The following is a 19,462-nucleotide window of genomic DNA, read 5'->3' as shown; positions in this document are numbered from 1 at the left end:
CAAAACAACTAAAACAAAAACTAAAGTCACATCTTCTAATAATCCACAGGAGACCCTGTCCTCATTTTTCAAAAGGACTCTCTTTGGTAAAAAAAAGAAAAGTTGTTGCAGAGATCGACTTTCCTGGCTTTCTGCTTCTCCTGTCATTTATCTTTCCCAAACATGAGATACCTTAACAGTTCCAAGTAACACTGAAACTTGTGACTTTCACTTTTACTTGAGCCATTTTCCAACAAGGTATCTTTCTGTTCCTTCTCTCTCTCCTGTTATTTAGATTTCTCTTTTTGTTGTGACATCTAAGAGGTCATTTTTTTTGCTCGTTGTTTAGTCTCTTAAATGAGAAATATGAATTAAGAAGTGAGAAATATTCGTCGATCACCAAACTGTTGTCCCCAAGTGAGGTTTACTGTCTGAAAGTGAGCCCTAAGATGAAGAGAATGTAGTTTTTAAATTGTTGTGTTTTTTTTCCCTTAAACTATTGATTTACCACCTGAAAGATAAGGTTAGCAGTGTTTTTCTGCTGAAGTTTGACTTTTCCACGTGACTTGAATGCAACACAAGAATGAAACTCATGTCATCACAGTCTTAAGTAAACAAATGATTCAGCTGTTAGACTGCTAGTGCTGCAATATACACAGAGGATTAATAGGAAAACTGACTTGTGTAGCAGAACCTCTGTTGTTGACAACAGGAAGATGTTAACATCGGGTGCTCTAAGACATTACTATTTACCATCCAAATAAATGAGACTGTACTTTTACGGGCAGCTCTGGGTGGCTTAATCTGATAAAATAAAGATCCTATGGTCGACAATGACCAGAGCCATGCAGAGAAATCATACATCTAATACTAAAATATATAGCACAGACATGATCAGAAAGTTATATTGTTTATTCTGTAACCATCTGCTCTGGAGCACCTACTACAAGTGTGATAAAAGTCAGCACTGATGTTTCTTTGTTTGGAAGTCGGCACCCTGTTACTGTTACTGAAAGGAGCACAGTTTAGTTTCTGCTTTTGTGTTGGCCAAGTGATCTCAGTTGCTTTGTTGAAGCAGGTCAGTTTCGGGTAATTGTGTAACTGAAGGGTGTTTCAGAAAGTGGGATTTCTGATAAATGTCCAACCTACAACAGTAAACCAAGCCTGGATACAGAATAGAGCACTAATAACTGGCCCCAAGCTATTGGGTCATCAAAAAGAAGGATATGTGATATAATGTGATAACTGACAGGCTATTAACTGATGATGGACCTACTGTCTGTCGTTGGGCTACATGTTCTTTTAAGTGCTTGGTTATTTGTGTTACAATGCTTTGAAGACAGAGGCTATTTGTTATCTTATTATTAGTCCGGCAAACTTTCATATGGAATTTTATGGGACAGGGTAACACAAACTTGGTAATTCAGCATACATTAACTGTATCAGGATCAGTCTGAAGTAAAAAACTAAATGTTTTTGGTGTTTGGCTGGGTTACTATTCTCTCACACTTTGTCTAGTTCCAACAGAAAAACGCAACATGAGCCACACTCTAATGCAGGACATTCTGTTTTATAGAGAACATTTAAATCAGTTGGATCTAAGTTGCCATTGAAATGTGACCTACCACACAAGCTTGATCCTGGTCAAGCAGGTTGTCAGGCATAGCTTAACGTCAGGCTCATCTGACAATATAATCAGTCTGCCAGATTGAAACACAGTGCTTTTTATAAAAATATCCTGCCAAGCAGTCCCTCAAAGCATATGTGACATTTATTTATAGCATATTTTATTTTAGTACATGGGCTCAGTTATAAGTAACCTATGATTCAAAATTCAGACCTTTTTCAATTTCACAGTATCTCAGACCAGATCTGAATGCACTGCAAAAAGTTGCTTTATCTAACCCATATGGACTCTGGCACATTTTCCTGGTTAGTGCAGTTCATATGGGCTGGAGTCAAGTTGAACTGAAACAACCAGACCGAGACAGTCGAAATGGTGGAACTCAGTCCACTTCCAAGCCTGATGATCCAAAAATAAATGATTTTAAAGGCTACATTTCTGAACCAACCCATCTCTTGATTGTGAACTGTTCAGGATCTGTAGCCTACAAGCTGTGTATTTACTGTATGTGTATCATTTCTACATTCATTTCTCTGATTAATGCATCAAAAGACCTTAAAACTGTTTGTATCCTCCTCAACATAGGTTGTCCATTCACAATAGTCCAACGAAATGTGTGCTAGGGTGATCCTTTACTAGTGTGCAAGACCAGTCCTTTTTGTCCTGTCTCTACATGCAGTTGATTTACAGTCTAATTACACTGATAATGTTTATAATCCGTTATTTCATAAAAAGTTGATATGCATCACAAGCATTAAAGTGCTGTTTAGTCTGAGTTTTATTTCCCTACGTGTGTCCTGATGATGCAGGCTGACAATTGCCAAACTGTCCAAACTGTCAAATCAACAAGTTACTCATCAGTCTGTATAGCTTGTTTACTCTTTTTGGTTAATTTGTATAAAAGGCATTGTGAACAGGAACTGCACCCGAACTACAATGTAACAATGTATAATTCGTCTGAAATTGCTAGTGGTTGCAAACCTAACATAAAGTTAGCATTAGTATATGGGATGTAGATAACAGCCATTAGTTAATGCAGTTTTTAATGGAAGGAGGCAGTCTCACAACTGTCTATTGATGGTGCGTTCTCTCTGTCGTGTAGGTGAGCAGCCGAAAGGTAACCATATCCCTGATGTCGCTGCGAAACACAGTGAGTACAGAAGCAGCAGTAACAAGGAGCATCTTCTACACTATCCTTTTCCTTTCAAACATGTTATTTGTCATTTTATGTCCAGCCGCTCATAGAAGACAGAGTTTCGTTGGACTATTTCTTTGATACCTTAAAAGGTGGCTCTAAGGTGTGTGGATAATTCCTGTGCTGAGGAGCAGTTATTAAAATAGATGCAATCACAAAAATTACCTCCGAACGTTTAAAAACATTTGTGAACACTTGCAGCATAATCCACTTATTTGATCTGTGTGCTCTGTATCAGTGTTGGTGACATAAATCTTGAGTATGCTAGAGACGGCACAAGTCTAATCAGCCAGAACAATACAGCAGCACTTGCCTTTAAACTAGCAGGGGAAGTTAATGTTGTGTGAAGGTTTAAGTATTGAGCAGCTGCTGGTTTTCTTTCTCCATCAGGCATCCCATCAGGTGATGATGAAGGTGAACGACAAGGGGCCCTCAAGAGGTTTAGTGCCATGTGGTCCTCCTTCCGCAGAGGCAAACGAGACAGTGAGTATGGTATTACATTACATTAGCACATCAAAGAAACATTATTTATTTTTCAAATTAAAAGTGCCTCCTCTTTCTTATTCACTTTTCACTTAATGCCTGTCAGACCATAAAGTGTTCCTGTGAAATTAATGTGTGCATCCTCACAAAACAGGTTAAGCTGGATCTTTAGTCACTTTGTCATTAGGGGTTACACGACTTCTGATATTTTATAGTCACAAGGGGGTTGTAGAATTGCCGGTCTGCACACGTACTGAACAGACCTTACCTTACTGTATTGAGCTGCTGTAGGTTGTTGTGATCTGAGTTCTAATGCAGACCACAAAATCGTACTCCTTAGAGACATGACATAGACACATTTTTCGATTCAGTGTGACCTGGGCTTTCAGATTAGATATCATTATTGTTGATGTCCATCACGACTTCAGTAGATCGTCTTGACCTCGTCTACACACTGTAAATTGTGTTCCAAATGAGTTGCTGTCAGATGATTTGTTGGTAAGATATTTGTCCTAACAAGCAGTTGAACTGGTGTACTAATAAAGTGATTGATTAGTAGATGAGAAGCTGTTTCAAATATGGATTATGATAAATGTCATCTGTTCTACAACGAAAGACCCCTGACACATTTTGTTTGCTAGTTTGTTTCGTCAGAGTACACACATGTTGTCAGTGTTAAGGCTGTGTTTAAAGATCATATTTTTCTATTCAAGTCTATCTTCATTTCAGTGATCCAACGGATTGCTTGATTCATAAAATCTCAATTGATCTTTCAAAATATGCCCTTTTAAAATGTATGATTATAAATTAACTCCAATCCTCCAAGCACCAAATGCAGGTAGATTCTTTTGTTGTTAAAACCAAAACAGAAATTAGATTAAAAACTCTGCTGGGAGTCTTTACCACATTTTGATGTCATTTATTTGTTTGTTTGTTTGTTTGTTTGTTTATTGGAGAGGGACACTGCACAGCTTCAGAGTTATATAAAAGCTCATATACATCTGCTGTCCCAATAAGATCAATTCAGGAAATCAGTGGCAATACCAATCCCTAGTCAGTGGCAACAATCTGAAGAACAACTGAGCCTCAGGTCCCAACTTCATGGATTCATGACAGAACAAGTTTTTCAGGTTGAACCTACAGTATATCTGCATACCCCAAACCCTTTGTAAGGCAAAATAAGCTTTATTAATATTAATCCAGATATTAAAGGAACAGTTTAGTCAAAAAAGAAAGTTATTGTTAAGAATGATTTGTGCTATGACAGGTTAAACTTTGACCTGACCACTGGGGGGGTTGTACCACCCACCCACGGATGGCTTGCAGCATTCTCAACAACTGAAGTGCAGGGGGACTAAAAACCTAAAAACACAACAGAGTTTCCTAAGTTTTTGAAGGCTCTGAGATCTTAAATTGATTTTAAAGTTATTTACACCATATTTTATGATTAAATCTTCACTGTAGCAACCAAGTTAAAAGCAGTTTTCATTTTTTAGGTGCAGTTTTCATGTTCTGGTGGAGTGGGGTTTGAACCATCAGGCCTTAAACACACAGGGACGAGTTTGCCGACCTGAGCGTTGAGAACCTCTTGCTGGGCTGCTTTTATTTGAGACAAAAAGGGAGGAATGTAGAACACATGAGCAGGCTTGCAGCCTGTTAAGGAGACAGGGCTGTTTGTATGGAAGTGAATGGACTCTGAACAGAGCAGTACAGTCAACGGCAGAGATGGCTTTATAGGTGTATTATCTGTGGGCAAACATTTGTTGAAGACAAAATAAAAATAAATGTTTTAGTAGAATAAGGTGTTCTATCCAAAGAGGGGATAAATATAACTATACTCAAGAGTCAGTCTCTTCCCAACAGTTTTCAGTATCAAAAACCACCTAATCATTAGCTGGATCATGGACAAAAATTATGTGATATTAACCTAATTGCAACAATTGCTTAAATTTGCCAACCACACTGTAACATAGTTAAAAACTGCTGTGCTGTGTTAATAACAGCACATCCAGTCAAAATCAGTGGCTGTTGACAGTCAGGAGTTAAAATCATACAGTGAATTCTAATTGTTTGCTTCCCGCTCAGGTTGCTGCCCATCATTCTCAGAACATTTTAAAAATATTTGATTATTATTATTATTAGAGTTGAGACTGTCACTAACATATGTCTCGGCAGGAGAAATTATGTTATTAATAACATAAATATTATTGAGAAGATGTTCAACATTCGGGTAAATGCTTAGCTTGTGCTAAGCTAAGCTAGCAATGTTGCGACTCCAGCTCTGTTCTTTACACACAGGCATGAGATGGAGGTCCACCTGAACATCTCACTCTCTGAAAGAAAGAGATACTTAAGTGTTAAACTCCATGCAAAAAATAAAAAACAGCGTGTGAGTGGAAAAATGTTGTTTGTGTCCCTTAATTGAGGGTATTCTTGATAATGATTCAACACATCAGAATCAGAGTCAGAATGCTTGATCAGTCCCGGGGGAGGGGAATTGTTTAAACATTGACGTCTGAATGTCACATGCCTCTGTCTTCTCCTCCCCTCCAGGTAAGATTTTCTGTCTCTCAGACCATATTTATCTACCTTTCTGGGTTCTACAGCAGTAAGTATAAAGTGACAGGCCTGTAACAAAGCAAGGTGGAAAGGCATTGTACTACTGTGATGTGAACCATCACAGTTCAGGGACCAATTGCTGATCTAATGAGGCCTGTAAACCTTTCCATCTGGATCCCAGGGTTAACCCTGCATGCTAAAGCACAATGTATTTCTACATCTTGGTGTAGGAGTCAAAGACGCTGAGCCGACAGAGCCGCAAGGCCCAGTGGAGGCAAACGAGACATCCAGACAGCACCGCTACGTCAGTGGGCAGTACTTCTTTGAGTATCTGGTGGTGGTCAGTCTCAAGAAGGCCAAGGGCAGCAGCAGCTACGAACCTCAGATCACCTACCAGTTTCCCAAGGTCAGTTTCATGATAGGCTGCAAACATATTCAGTCGGTCAGCCTTACAAGGTAAACCATGGAGTGTTTTTTTTAGTGAGACAGATGACACACATATACATATACATATACATATATATACATATACACATATATTGCCACGGTTACACAGGATGATCGATGTTGAAAGAAATGGTAGTTTAAACAACATTAAAATGAAATGCAGGACAGAACAGAGGAAACTCTTCATAGGAAATAGAATTAAACTTTTATCTTATAAACAAATATAATTAGACAGGAAATCACCATTTATTAGGAGGTTGGCTGCTTTGTGCTTAACTATTTTACTTTATAAATCTAAACTGTGTATTGGACTGTTTGACATATTAGAAGAACACAGAACATGAATGTGAAACACAGATCCCATCAGTGAGTCAGGAGTTAAATAATCAATTAAGAGAATACACATATCATTTCTGCTGGAGGATTGCAGTAGGTAATGTCATTAATATTATCCTCATTAAACGCCCCCAGACCCCCACCACCCCACCCCCCGCAGGGACCTTTTCTTCCAGTCTAACCATCAATTTTCCTTCTTAAACAGAATGGGGGTGTGGATAATAGTCAAATGTGATTATTACTGTACTGGCAAGATCAGCATCATTAGCATGGATTAGAGATTATTCATAGCGGTTTTTGAGTAACTGCAGAGTTTATTCATGGTCAAACTTTAACTTGCACTGTACATTTACTGCAACTAAACAGCTTCTCTGCTAAACTTTCCCCTCTGTTCCAGTTGCTAACACCTTCTCCTCCTCCTCAGTTAAATATTGGTGTTTTTTCTCATTTCCAGTCAACCAGATTTTGAAGTGACAGATAATTGTGAAGCAGCAGGGGCAGAGTGGAAGATGAGGGCCACTGTATGATACAATGTTCAGGGTCCTGGCCCACCTGGCTCTCATAGGGAATGGGAGATGAGGCCAAGTGCCATAGATGGTTTAAATAATTGATTTACTTAAACTGGATCAGTTTTATCCAAAGTATGATCAGGCAGACCCAAAGTGACCACGACACCAGAGGATTTATACATCAAGCTACATCAAGTTAAACAAAAGCAACTTCATAACAGATACAGAATTAAGTTTCAAAACCACTTCTCTGGAGTAGAAACAAGGTTAAACCCTTGGTCTGAGCTATACCAGAATTTCATAGTTGATGACCGGAAAAAAGTCCTATTTACAGATTTATACTAGTTTGAGATTTATGTTTACAGACATGTGTATACCATTTCAAAAAAGAATACATATAAAATATGAATAGAACTTTATTTTATTATCCAATTTGACAGTCAGTCCTAACTGAAATAGATCACAAATATTGGCAAATGTTCATTTGCAGCATGTGCTTGAAGTTGTCTTGCTTGATGTGTATTAGCTATTCGTTTGGTTAAGATAAAAACTGTTCAGCTGCGTGTAGCTGCTGGGAAGTAACAGCATCCTCAGATCGATGCATATACTTGCGTACAAGCCCATACCCACATTTAAGGACTGCGTCAGAGGCGTTTCCCATACAGGTATAGGTATCTGAACACTGTTACTACTGATGCAACCTGGTTTTATGAGTGGCCAGGTTGGATTCATGTATCACATTTCAGGCTGACCAAAGGTTGCTCCAAGTTTTTATTAGCCACCTTTCAAGCCTTAGCAAGTGTGAAAGGAAGTTAGTTGCTACACTATTCTAAAAGCCTTGCTGTAAAAATAGTGTGGAGATTTTGACTGCATGTAGTGTTGATTGCATACACACATGACTTTATCACTTCAGAGTGTAAAATCAGTTACAGCCACTTGAACTGGACCTCCTGAAGAAGAACTGGGGAACTTCATTCCCACTGTAAAGAAAGGGAAACTGATCAGTAAGATACTGATGACAGTTCTCAGTCATCCAGGTCATGGTAAGTCTAAGTGCTGTAATGTGGGCAACTGGACTTGCTTCAGTTTCTTGAAGACGTTTCACATCTCATCTCAGAGGCTTCTTCAGTTCTAACTAACTGGAGAGGAGTTAGCTGGCTTTTAAACTCTGCGTGGGAGTGTCTTTACAGAGTCTGTGTGTGTGTGTGTGTGTGTGTGTGTGTGTGTGTGTGTGTGTGTGTGTGTGTGTGTGTGTGTGTGTGTGTGTCTGTTTGACTCTCTCTTTGTGTCTGGATTATTTTAAAGAACAGAGATGTGTGTTTGTTAACCTTCAGAGAGATGGGATGGCGAGATTTCAGAAGGAGGAGGAGGAGAAGACGCTCAAGGCAATCACTCTCTTCTGTTTCCCAGAGGGCATCAACTGGGCCCCTTTGACAGAATACCACAGGTACAACAGCTACTGTCAGCTGGTTTATCACTTTAATGTTCCTGTAGATAGGGTTCGGTGTATTGTACATCACTATACAACTCTTGTTGTGAGTTTACTTGTCTGATTCCAGTGAGACCTTCTCCTTTGTCCTGACTGAGATTGATGGCAGCAGACGAAATGGGTACTGCAGGAGGTTACTGGTCAGTAGGCTGAAGATGTCTTTACTGTGTCATCATTTGAGCTAATTTTCTTAGGTTTATTAAATACTCTCTCCTTACATTCTCCAATCTGCAGCCTGGAGGGCAAGGAGCTCGACCACCTGAGGCTTACTGTATCATCAGCTCGCTGGCATGCTTCGGCCTCTTCTCCAAGGTGAGTTCAACTGAACATCTGCAAAAGAGGGAATCTTTTTAAGTGTCCTTCTGCTTCTTTTAATGTGACTAAACTTTTGTGAATCCCTAAGCTAATTACTTCTCCTAGAGCTAATTGGAGCCAAAAGTCAGCCAACCTCGAGTACAGTCAATGAGTTTGGCTATTGGGGCATCAGAAAATGAAATGTGGACTACAGGGATTGAAAAACAAAAACAGTGTATGCTATTGCCTTGCCCTTATTCTTTAATGTCATTAAACAGAAATGGATGTCCACGGTCAAACATTTACATGCCTTTAATAGACACTTATCAGGAGCAATAAGAACAATGCGACATTGCAGCTGCAGTCCTTTCTGAAAAAGGTCTGTCGCACTATGGATGACAATGAAACAATCAATTTTTTATCGTAGAATAAAACAAATGATTCCTGCATGGTCTCTGCAGCCCACCCACTGGTAACACGGTGCTCCTACAGGCTGTTCAGAATCTGCTCCTTTCGTTATGTAACAAAAGGAGTCATTATCATAGGCCGACCTCCTCTGTGCGGTGATAGGAGATATCTGAGAGGGGGGCGATCATCCCTGAGGTGAAGTTCGGTGTGTCCAGCAGTGAAACAGCAGTGTTTCACAATGTCGTCGCTTAAAGCTAGACATGCAAATTGCTCTGTTGTTGGTTGTCAAACTCAACATAAGTGCCCATATTCTGTCCCAGCTACAGAACAACAGAAGAGACAGTGGTTGCTTTTCATATTTTAAGACAACGTGCCGGCCGCGGTTCATGTTAGCTTGTATGTGTCTGCTAACCAGTTCACATCGGACTGCTTCAGTAATGAGGGTCAGTACAAAGCTGGCTTTGCCTCGACACTGACCCTCGTAAAAGGATCAGTCCCAACCATACTGGACCCAGCAAACTGCACCTGAGCCACTGGAAAGTGTCGCCGCGGTTTGATAGTATTTACAGTTGCCTACGAGTCTGGTGAAGTCAGCTGGAAATTGGCTAGCTAGTTAGCTCCACTTCGGTCCGCTATGCAATGGAGTTTGAAGCGAGTTTAATGTTAATGATATTACGATGGAGCTTGGTTGTCACAGTAAAAAGTCTGGAAACATGTGCAGACTGAAGACAGAGACGATGCAAACAGTGTCCAAGAGTTTGGAGACAAACACAGCTTTCGCTAGCTGTTAGCCATTAGCTTAATGGTGGTAACTGTAACAGCACATACAAACAAACTAACATTATTCAGACACACTAACCATCCTGAAACGTCCTGCTGCAGCCGCAGAGTCTGTACTTCTTCAGGAGCCTCTCCTTCTGGGTCCCATTCTGGGTCAAACTGGTACGGTTGAACAAAAAAATGTCCGCAAGGCATAGCCTTATATCCACAGTAAACATTAGCGCATGCTACTGCTAATGCAAGGGGAATCCTCTCCATGAGAGTGCTTCTTCTTCTTCTTCTTCTATTAGCTTTTTTTGGCGGTTGGCAACCAGCTTTTAGGTGCATTCACCGCCATCTACTGGACTGGAGTGTGGGACATGAGATGGTCAGGGGGAAAAAAAGAAGAAGAAGAAATGAATTGTTATTCCCTGTAGTCTATATCCTATACCTGTGTCCTTTAAGTAGTTCATTAAATTACTCAAACCCTTTTTTGGTGTATTTCCTAATTAATTCCTTAGAGTCAATTCCAGCTTTTCTTTTGTCAGCATTTGGATCACTTCCTGTCATTCATCCCTGTACTTACTACCCTCCAGCAATATATGTTGGACTGTTTCCGGTTGTGTACATTGTGAACACAAACCTGTTGGATGTTTCCTTATTTTACTGAGTGTGTGTTTGAGTCCTGTGTGTCCTATTCTGAGTCGCGTTAAGATAATTTCTTCCCTCTGGTTCCTGCCCTGTATATTACTATTTTTGACTTGTGGTTGTATGCTGTAAAGATGTTTTCCTGTGTTCATACTATCCCAATTTCCCTGCCAGGTTTTGTACATGTGTTTACTGATGATAGATTTGATTTCTTCCCTGCTTAATGGTATTTCGATATTTATTGTGTTTGATTTTAGAGCCTGTTTATATATATCTGCTTCTTCATTTCCTTTGACTCCTACGTGGGCGTGTATATTTGATTTGATATTTCCAGTAAAAGATCTTGCCTGCATGAATTCCCTGATTGAATACTTGTAAGTGTTGAGATGCTATTGTTACTTTGTGTTGACTACTATCCTCCACCCACTGCAATGCTAATATTATCCCCATCATTTCAACTGTATACACTGAGAGATGATCCGATGTCCCGTTTTTTATTGCCTATATTAAATTTTGGGATGAAAACTGCTGTTTCTGTACGTCCTGTTTGTGGGTCTTTTGATCCATCTGTGAAGATGAATAATTCATCAGGGTATTGTTGATTTATATAGTTTAGTACTATTGTCCATGTCGGTATTTTTTTCTCCAAGTGGGTGTTGACAGATGGAGCTCATTAGCATTTAAAGGTGCAGGCGCAGAAACAGACTGCTCTGAATAGAGCTCTGTATCAAATACAGAGCTGTTGGACCTCTGACAGCTGTGTAAAATTGATGAAAAACAGTATAATATGGGATATATTATTATGTTTACCTGTTTTCTAGGTAAGTATTCTACAGCACTTGTTCCATCAGTACAACAGATGATGTCATACTCATGACTCTGCTAGTTTGAGGTTTATATTAATTTATTTTCACTTTTTCAGGCACTGTAATTAGCATCACTGACACTCAGTGCATGCAAAGCATATCAGTGGCTTATGGGCCGAAAGTGTTCTCAGCAGATTGTGTTGTATGGCATTTTAGAATTTTTTTTAAAAAAAGGATCCACTGCTTTAGAGTTACAAAAAGGATGATTTTCTTTTTCTTTTTTTTAAGTTTGACAATTTCTAAAGAACGACTTGGGTTATGTTGATATTTATTGGTTCTGTATAATTAACATATGGTGTTCTCCCATGTGTGTGCAGATATTTGACGAAGTGGAGAAGCGGCGGCAGATCTCCATGGCCATGATCTACCCATTCATGCAGAAGCTGAGAGAGGCTCCATTCCCAGCTCCCGGAAACACTGTGGAGATTAAGAGCTTCATTCCTGAGTCGGGCACTGAGGTCAGAACAAAACCCTGCCTTCTGCTCACAAGAGTTCACTTAAAGTTTGATGGTACAGATAATAAAAGTTCAGGTTATATGAAAATATATTATGCAGATTGTCTTATCATGAAATGTGATGACTTGAATGAGAGTTCAAAGGAGTAGTTTGTAACATTTGACCTGAGCTTTAGTGTAAAACATTAAAAAATAAAACATTATTATCAATAGCTTGTGAAAAAGCTGTTTTGACATTATGTACTGTTGCACAGAGATGTCTTCTGAAGTTAGCATGCTAACCAGCTAGCCCCACCCATCCTGTCTCATAAAATCACTTTTATCGTAGGAGGCGATGAGCTGCTAGCCCCTCTAGTTTAAGCTGGGAGATATAAGCGTTGTGAGTTCACTGTTTAGTCTAACAAGTAGATGATAACAAGATGAACCCGGAAATACAGTTTTAGAAGAAAATGTGCACACCCTGGCAGAATTTGTGATTTTTCTTTGGCCATTTTTCAGTGAATATGTATGATAATACACAAACGTTTATTTCACTAGTGGTTAGTGGTTGGCGGAAGCCATTTATTATCAAACAATTGTGATTTTTCTTTTTAAATCATAATTACAACAGAAACTACCCAAATGACCTGATTACATACATTAACATAACCTAGTCCTTAATACCATGTATTGCCCCCTTTAACATCATCAAGCCTCCAGTCCCTGTAAATTCTGAGGCGGTCTTGCATGAACTGCACGTTTGAGATCTCCTTAAAGTGCCTCAATGATACTGATGTCAGGAGACTGAGATGGCCACTCCAGCCACTCACTTTTTTCTGCTGTAGCCAATGACAGGTAGGCTCGGCCTTGTGTTTTGGATAATTGTCATGTTGGAAGGTCCAAGTACAGCCATTTCATCATAGGCCTTGTTGACTCCTCTCCAAATGTAGTGTTTACTCCAGATAACTTTGTTCTAGAGGAGGCTTGTCTCTGTGCTGTTTGGCGTGTAAGCAGGCTGCTTTGTGGCATTGGCTTAGTAATGGCTTTCTCCTGGTGACCTGACCATGCAGCTCACTCTTCTTCAAGTACCTCGTATTGTGCATCTTGATACAGCCACACCACTTTTTTCGGGGAGTCCTGTATGTCAGCCGAAGTTATTTGTGGGATTTTCTTTGGATCAGCACTGGACGCAACATACGAGGTGTGTCAGGAGCCCAGAAATGCACTAACTTTTTTATACACCCACACTGATTACAAGCAAACAGATCATAGGGGAGGATGGTTATCTTTAGTAGCCATTTAAACCTGTGTATGTCAACTTGTGTGTTATTATCAGGCCAAAACTTCCAGGATATGCAAACTTTTGATCAGGGTCATTTGGGTAGTTTGGGTTTGGGTCATAATTTGTACATTGATTTAAAAAGAGCAAGCACATTTGTTTGATCATAAATGGATTCACCAAACCGCCAACCATGAGTGAAAGAAATATTTATGTATCATCATTCATATTCCCTGAAAATTGGCCAGGGTATTTAATCTTATGAGTGCAACTGTATGGCAAAAAGGGAAATGTTTTTTACAACTATTTTCCTTACTTAACAGAAAAAGACAACTGTACGCCTTCTGAATTCAGAAATTATTATGTGTAATATTGCTCCCACACACAACATGACTACAGTGTAACCCGGTGCCTTTATATGGCATGATGAAACCTGTGGGTGTGTTTTCGTGGAGTTGTGTCTGAACCTGTCCTGTATTACCCAGCTTCCATCACACTTGTCCTATCAGGCTACTTACCACAGTTGAACAGCCCATAGTCATCTCAAGTATTCACTGATGCTGGCCATTGTTTGTGCTACAGTCACTGTGACCAGCCCTCAGGGTGAAGGAGGGACAAAGACATAGTTCTTTGGCCATGAAAAGAGGCAGTAGGGGCTGTGTGTTAAATATGTGAAAGTGTAACATCCTGTAAAACACTAAAACCAACCTGCTTCTTGAGCCTTTCTTTAGAGCCAAAACAAAAACATTAGTGCCTTCACAATCTGACCGTGTGGTGAGAGGTGACAGTCGATCACTTGTCTGTTTAGTAATGACATGTTACTCCCAGTGTTGGCATACTAGTGACAGTGGTGACTCTCCACTAGATCATCAGTCTGACCCGGCCGTTGGATTCCTGGCTGGAACACGTTAACTTCGCCACGCTCTTCAGCTGCCTGAAAGACGAGGAGGTGTTAGTGGTGTTCGCTGCCGCTGTCCTGGAGAGGCGGATCGTTTTCATTGCTGATGAACTGGGGTACTATTCACAAACCTGTACATTATGTTTACACAACAATGAATAAATACAGTCATTTATACAATTTGTGTACATTTATGTTCTTCTAGTTCTACAACCACTTACACCGTATCCTTTCTTTATTTCTCTATCTCAACAGCAGAAAGCACCACACAATTATTTTTTATGGCTTATGATAGGGAAACTCATTTTCTCTTTAATGAAAACTCAATTCACTCATGTTTGAAATTCAAACGATGACACAGTTTGTGAATTTTCACATTAAAAGCCATCCAGTGCATAAAAGTACATAATCTCTCTCATTCCTAGTAGGCTATAAGTAGTCAGCCTAGCTGACAGTAATTTAACTAAACCTGGACAATTAGTTTATGATCAGTTGTGATATGAGCTCTCTTGTCTCTACAGCACGTTATCCCAGGTCCTTCATGCAGTGGCAGCCCTCCTCTACCCCTTCACCTGGCAGCACACCTTCATCTCCATTGTTCCAGAGATCCTGATCGATGTGGTGATGGCACCCACACCCTACTTGCTGGGAGTCCAGAAACACTTGCTCGACCTGGTCACTGACCAGGGTGATGTAAGTGATCTCAGTGAAAAATGACTGTGGTCCCTGATGAAAATACCTTCAAATCCAGTTCAAAAGTGACCGTGTCTTCTATTTGAAGACATGAATAAACATTCAAATTTAGACAATTTCTCACCAGGATCTGCAATACTGGTACTCAACTGAGACCTCCCAGACAGGGACAGGCATGTGTTTGATAGGATGCAGCACATCCTTTGTCACTACCAGATACTTCTTGTGAGATAGATAGATAGATAGATAGATAGATAGATAGATAGATAGATAGATAGATAGATAGATAGATAGATAGATAGATAGATAGATATTGAGGTAAGTAAAATAAAATGCTGAGGTATTGTGGAGTAAAGGTAAGTGGAACATAAGGTGCAAGAGAATAAGGTGACAGTGATGAGAATATAAAGCATTATGTGTGTGTTTTGGAGTGAGCGTTTTAAAGTCGGATGGCATCAGGTAGGAATGATTTTAGGTTGAGGTGTGCTGCTGCAGGATCCAACTTTTTGGAGTTTGGCCCACAAACAGAGGGTTGATGAGTCGACAGGATGGTGTAGGGGAGAGAAAAAGGGGGAGAGCGCTCTCGCAAACAGTAACATTACTTAGCTGTTACTACACACATCTCCCTGCTAATTTTGGGGGATCATTTGAATTCCCTCTTTTAATAAATTAAGATAAATAATGCCCAGTTTGTAACAATAATATTAGTTTGGTTACTGTTAGCCCCCAGGTGTTGTCCAATATGCATTAGGGAACTGTGGATTTTTTATGTGTCTCTCACTTTTGACTCCACCTGACCCACTACAACAGCATGCAGTCTGTGGTCAGAGAACTTGTGATTTACAAATTAAGCACTGATAAAATGTGTAAACCTGTAATTATAAATTTGACTACAGAGATCAGGGCTAGCGCCCCCAAAATTCAAGTTGATGGCAGCAGCTGTACCTTTTGAGCCACAACCCTCACATGTATTAAATGATATGAAGCACAGTTTCAGCGTATGCACTTATGAGCTACTTTACCACATAACTAAAATGTAATCTTCTATTTTATATTTATGCATGAAACTGTTTCCATTGCGATGTCCTGGAGGCTTATTGTTGGCACCTAGTTCCATTCTTAAGACATTTTGTATGCACTGAAATTCCATCTTTGTGCTGAAACATACAGTGTGATATGACTTTGGAGAAATAGCTTCTTATTAATAAATATTGTCTGACAAATCATGAAATTGATCCCAGGAATCTCAGTGGGTGCTCACTGGGATCATGGAGAACAAACAGAACACCTTTTTAAGCCCACCGGAGTGACCTCCTTACTCTGTCCTCTTATTGTTTGTGTAACACAGCTGCTGGTGGTCGATTTGTCTGTGGGTAAGAAGGAAACCTTCATCGTGTCCGTAAGTGATGTATCAACAAAAATTCTTGAGTAAATCTTTTGGTTATTAGTAATCCATTTGAAATTCAGATTAAATAATAATTGTATCAAAGTTAAAACGTTTGTGTTTACATGAATTATAAAATCTTCCTTTTCCAGATTGGTGATGAAAGCTCCATTCTGCCCCCGAAACTCCAAAGTGAAATACTTGCGGCACTAAGTCACAGACAAGAAGCACCATGTGAGTGAACTACAACCACGGTGAACACAGGAGTGTCAGAAACAAAAGTAATGCTCTGCCATCACAAATGTTTTATGTCCTGTCTTTTCAGCAGTGGAGGAGATGAACCGGGTTGTATCAGAAGCCTTCCTGCATTTCTTTGTGAAAACAGTCGGCCACTATGCCTCGTATGTGAAATACGGCCGTGCTGGAGAGCCCGGAGTGTTTGAAAAGAGAAGTTTCTACAAGGCCATTGAGTCCAAGACCACTCGACACTTTGTCAAGAAATTTATCCAGACGCAGATGTTTGACCTGTTTATCCAGGAGGTAGAGCAACAGCACCCTGGTCCGCAGCAAGGTGAGGATAAGAAATCTCTGAGAGACACACACACGTTTTTCACAGTGCACTGATTCAATATCCTGTCCCTTGTCCTGCAGGAATATTTCACACAAAGATCCTTGAATACCAAGAGAAGAAGAAAAGGGATAAGGCAAAGAAACACAAGCTCTGAGCATGGGACCCTGGGTGTATATAAAGGAGAACATAGGAACTGATGTGATGTGTTGCACTGTGTGTTTCGTTCCCTTTGTCAGTTTGGTTTTAAATCATTATGTACGAATGTGTGAATTACTGTATGGCTGTATGTTGCTGCTACCCTCTGAAACACTGGCAGAATGAGAGACTACAGTTCTATGTGTTGGTTCTAGTCTTTCACTGATGAGCAGGAGAATCATTTCCAAATAAAGGCTACTTTTTTAACTCCACATACTTGGTGATTTTAGGCAACTTGGCCCCAGTGGCTTGAAGGCTTTCCATAAACAAAAATGCATATGTAGCTGAGTAATCAACTCTAGTTCCCGCTTAAAAGATGAACAAGAACTGTATCTGAGTCTAACTGGGTTTGTGTTGCCAAAAGACCGATATAAATACAAAAGGGCAAAATAAAATTCAAATGAGATACTTTTCTGGTGGAAAGTTTTTTAGTGTTTATCCACAGCAATGAGGATATGGAAAGATAATGCTGTAGGAAACTTTGTGTGGCTAGTGTGATCTTTACAGGTACAGGTTTGGCCACTAATCAAATTGAAGTTCTAATGGCTGTAACGTCTCAAGGACCTTGAGGCATGCAGGTCCTGAGGGATCAGATTTGCCCAAAACTTGATATGGCTGATATGAAGAGGACACGTGATAGGATTTTTTGGATTGGGTGTGTCAGAAAATGTTACTGTTGTCATGACCTGAATCCAAAAGGAAGTTTGCCATTTTGAATTTAGTGTTATCTTTTTGCTTATGTACAGGTGCTGTATTTTCAGCTTTAAATTGCATCAGTGAAGTCTAGATATCTTTGTGATGCCAAACTGCAAAAGACCTTGTTTAACAAGTCCAAGGATGTATCTGTAGCCCTCTCAATACATTTCACCTAGATTTTCAAAAAACGAAAGAAAACTGTAAGGCACATGTATCACTTCTAGATGTTAAAAAAAACTCTTAGGGCCATAAGCTAAACAAAACAGTAAGACTGTCATTTTGAATTCAGTATTAATTTATTGTCATTTGCAGGGGCTGTACTTCACTTCCAAGAGTGTAAATATGATCAGCTTCAAAATGAATCCCTGCAATAGAAGGACCTTTGCAATGCCAAATTGAGAAACGTTGCCACTAACAGTTTTTGACAGGATTCAATGTTTCATCGTGAAACATTGTGATTTGCGTGGACACGGTCAAAATTCACATGTTTAACAAGGGTCCTGGCATGAGCACATCTACATGCTAATGTCATGGAATTACTTTCAATAATAATAAAATTAAAATATGGTGAGAAGTCTTCTTGTCCTTATTGCTTTTAATTATCAGAGGGTATGGAACAAGAGAACATTTAAAAAATGCAGTATCATTTATGCATTTAGTTTTTGTTGGCCTATCCTTCCTTCTTAAGTGTATTCCTCCAATGGGGCCTTTTCTCCTGCTTTAGACATCTGTCAGTTTACCTCAGAAAATTCATAACAGACCAATAACATGAGTTATGGCTGTCGTTTGGCGTAAACAAGGCGTTTTACCAATACTTAAGTTCAGTGACTCTGTGTTTGTCCTTAGCTAGAAATGGACACAAAAAACATCTGCCAGGGTCACTTACTGTCATGAGGCCTTGCTCAGTGTCCGAGGCAGTGTAATGACATTTAATGATGTGTAAGAGTGTTGTGTGTATGAAATTCAATGTGTGTTTATGGCTTTATCAGTAACAACAAATATAGGAATATGCATGTAATATAATGTGACCTGTGATCAACACTTTACACTTTAACATAGAAAGAGAAATTATACACTCCACTAATATTCAGCAAGTGTCTATGGTCCGTTCAACACTGCTGGCAGCGTTATTTAATATTATTTCTGGTGTGTTTATTTGTTGGGATCCCCTTTAGCTCTGCCAGAAAGCACAGTTTCTGTTCATTAGGCCCACACTAATTTAATGACCTATTCATTCTGGCAGTGTCATACCTCTATAGAGTGCATTAATGTCAGTGTGCTGTGCATTCTGACAGGGGCATGCAGAGTATGTAAGAGGGGCAGCAGCATTTCCTGTAAGACAACCAAATGTCTGCAATTGATAATGCCTTAAACATCAGCATTTAAAAAGTAAACTATTCTCTTAGTAGCACTTCAGAATACTTTGTAATTGAGTAATATTTCAGTAATATAACAATACTTGGGTTTGTAGTATTCTTTCTACCACTACCTTTAAATTCTTCTCACATGTTAAGCAGCCCAACTCTTTCTGAGTTATCTGACTGACCTTTCACTTGCAGAGGCTCAGCATAATAATGCTGACGAATATACACTCCTTCTAGTCACATGGCTGCCTCTGTTGCCTCCCTGTTTGTTTCCTACCACCTCTATATAGAAGGCATAACTGCCTCAGTATACTGGGAAAGATTTACAGTCATGCAAGTCGTCGAGGTAAAT

General features: G+C 39.6%; 1 protein-coding gene across 6 annotated transcripts in view; it reads left to right on the top strand.

Annotated features, from left to right (window-relative positions):
* dennd2da (DENN/MADD domain containing 2Da) overlaps positions 1-17,461 on the top strand; it is a 29,953-nt gene extending 12,492 nt beyond the window's left edge. For 2 of the 6 annotated variants that reach the window (XM_037104414.1, XM_037104416.1), the window contains 13 exons: positions 2,706-2,753; positions 3,201-3,281; positions 6,071-6,246; positions 8,467-8,579; positions 8,692-8,761; positions 8,856-8,933; positions 11,914-12,054; positions 14,175-14,323; positions 14,729-14,900; positions 16,249-16,299; positions 16,437-16,518; positions 16,610-16,855; positions 16,936-17,461. In XM_037104414.1, the coding sequence (XP_036960309.1) occupies positions 2,706-2,753; positions 3,201-3,281; positions 6,071-6,246; positions 8,467-8,579; positions 8,692-8,761; positions 8,856-8,933; positions 11,914-12,054; positions 14,175-14,323; positions 14,729-14,900; positions 16,249-16,299; positions 16,437-16,518; positions 16,610-16,855; positions 16,936-17,009 (1,481 nt within the window). In that variant the 3' untranslated portion in view covers positions 17,010-17,461. Of the gene's footprint in view, positions 1-2,705; positions 2,754-3,188; positions 3,282-6,070; positions 6,247-8,466; positions 8,580-8,691; positions 8,762-8,855; positions 8,934-11,913; positions 12,055-14,174; positions 14,324-14,728; positions 14,901-16,248; positions 16,300-16,436; positions 16,519-16,609; positions 16,856-16,935 lie in introns of all 6 variants that reach the window. The other 4 variants (XM_037104412.1, XM_037104415.1, XM_037104413.1 and 1 more) reach the window with 3 other exon arrangements.
* Positions 17,462-19,462: the final 2,001 nt, after the last annotated feature.

Source organism: Acanthopagrus latus, chromosome 7 (assembly GCF_904848185.1).
Source record: "Acanthopagrus latus isolate v.2019 chromosome 7, fAcaLat1.1, whole genome shotgun sequence".
Classification (NCBI taxonomy): Eukaryota; Metazoa; Chordata; class Actinopteri; order Spariformes; family Sparidae; genus Acanthopagrus; species Acanthopagrus latus.
Note: the sequence above shows the minus strand (reverse complement) of the source record. Positions and strands in the feature narration are given on the sequence as shown.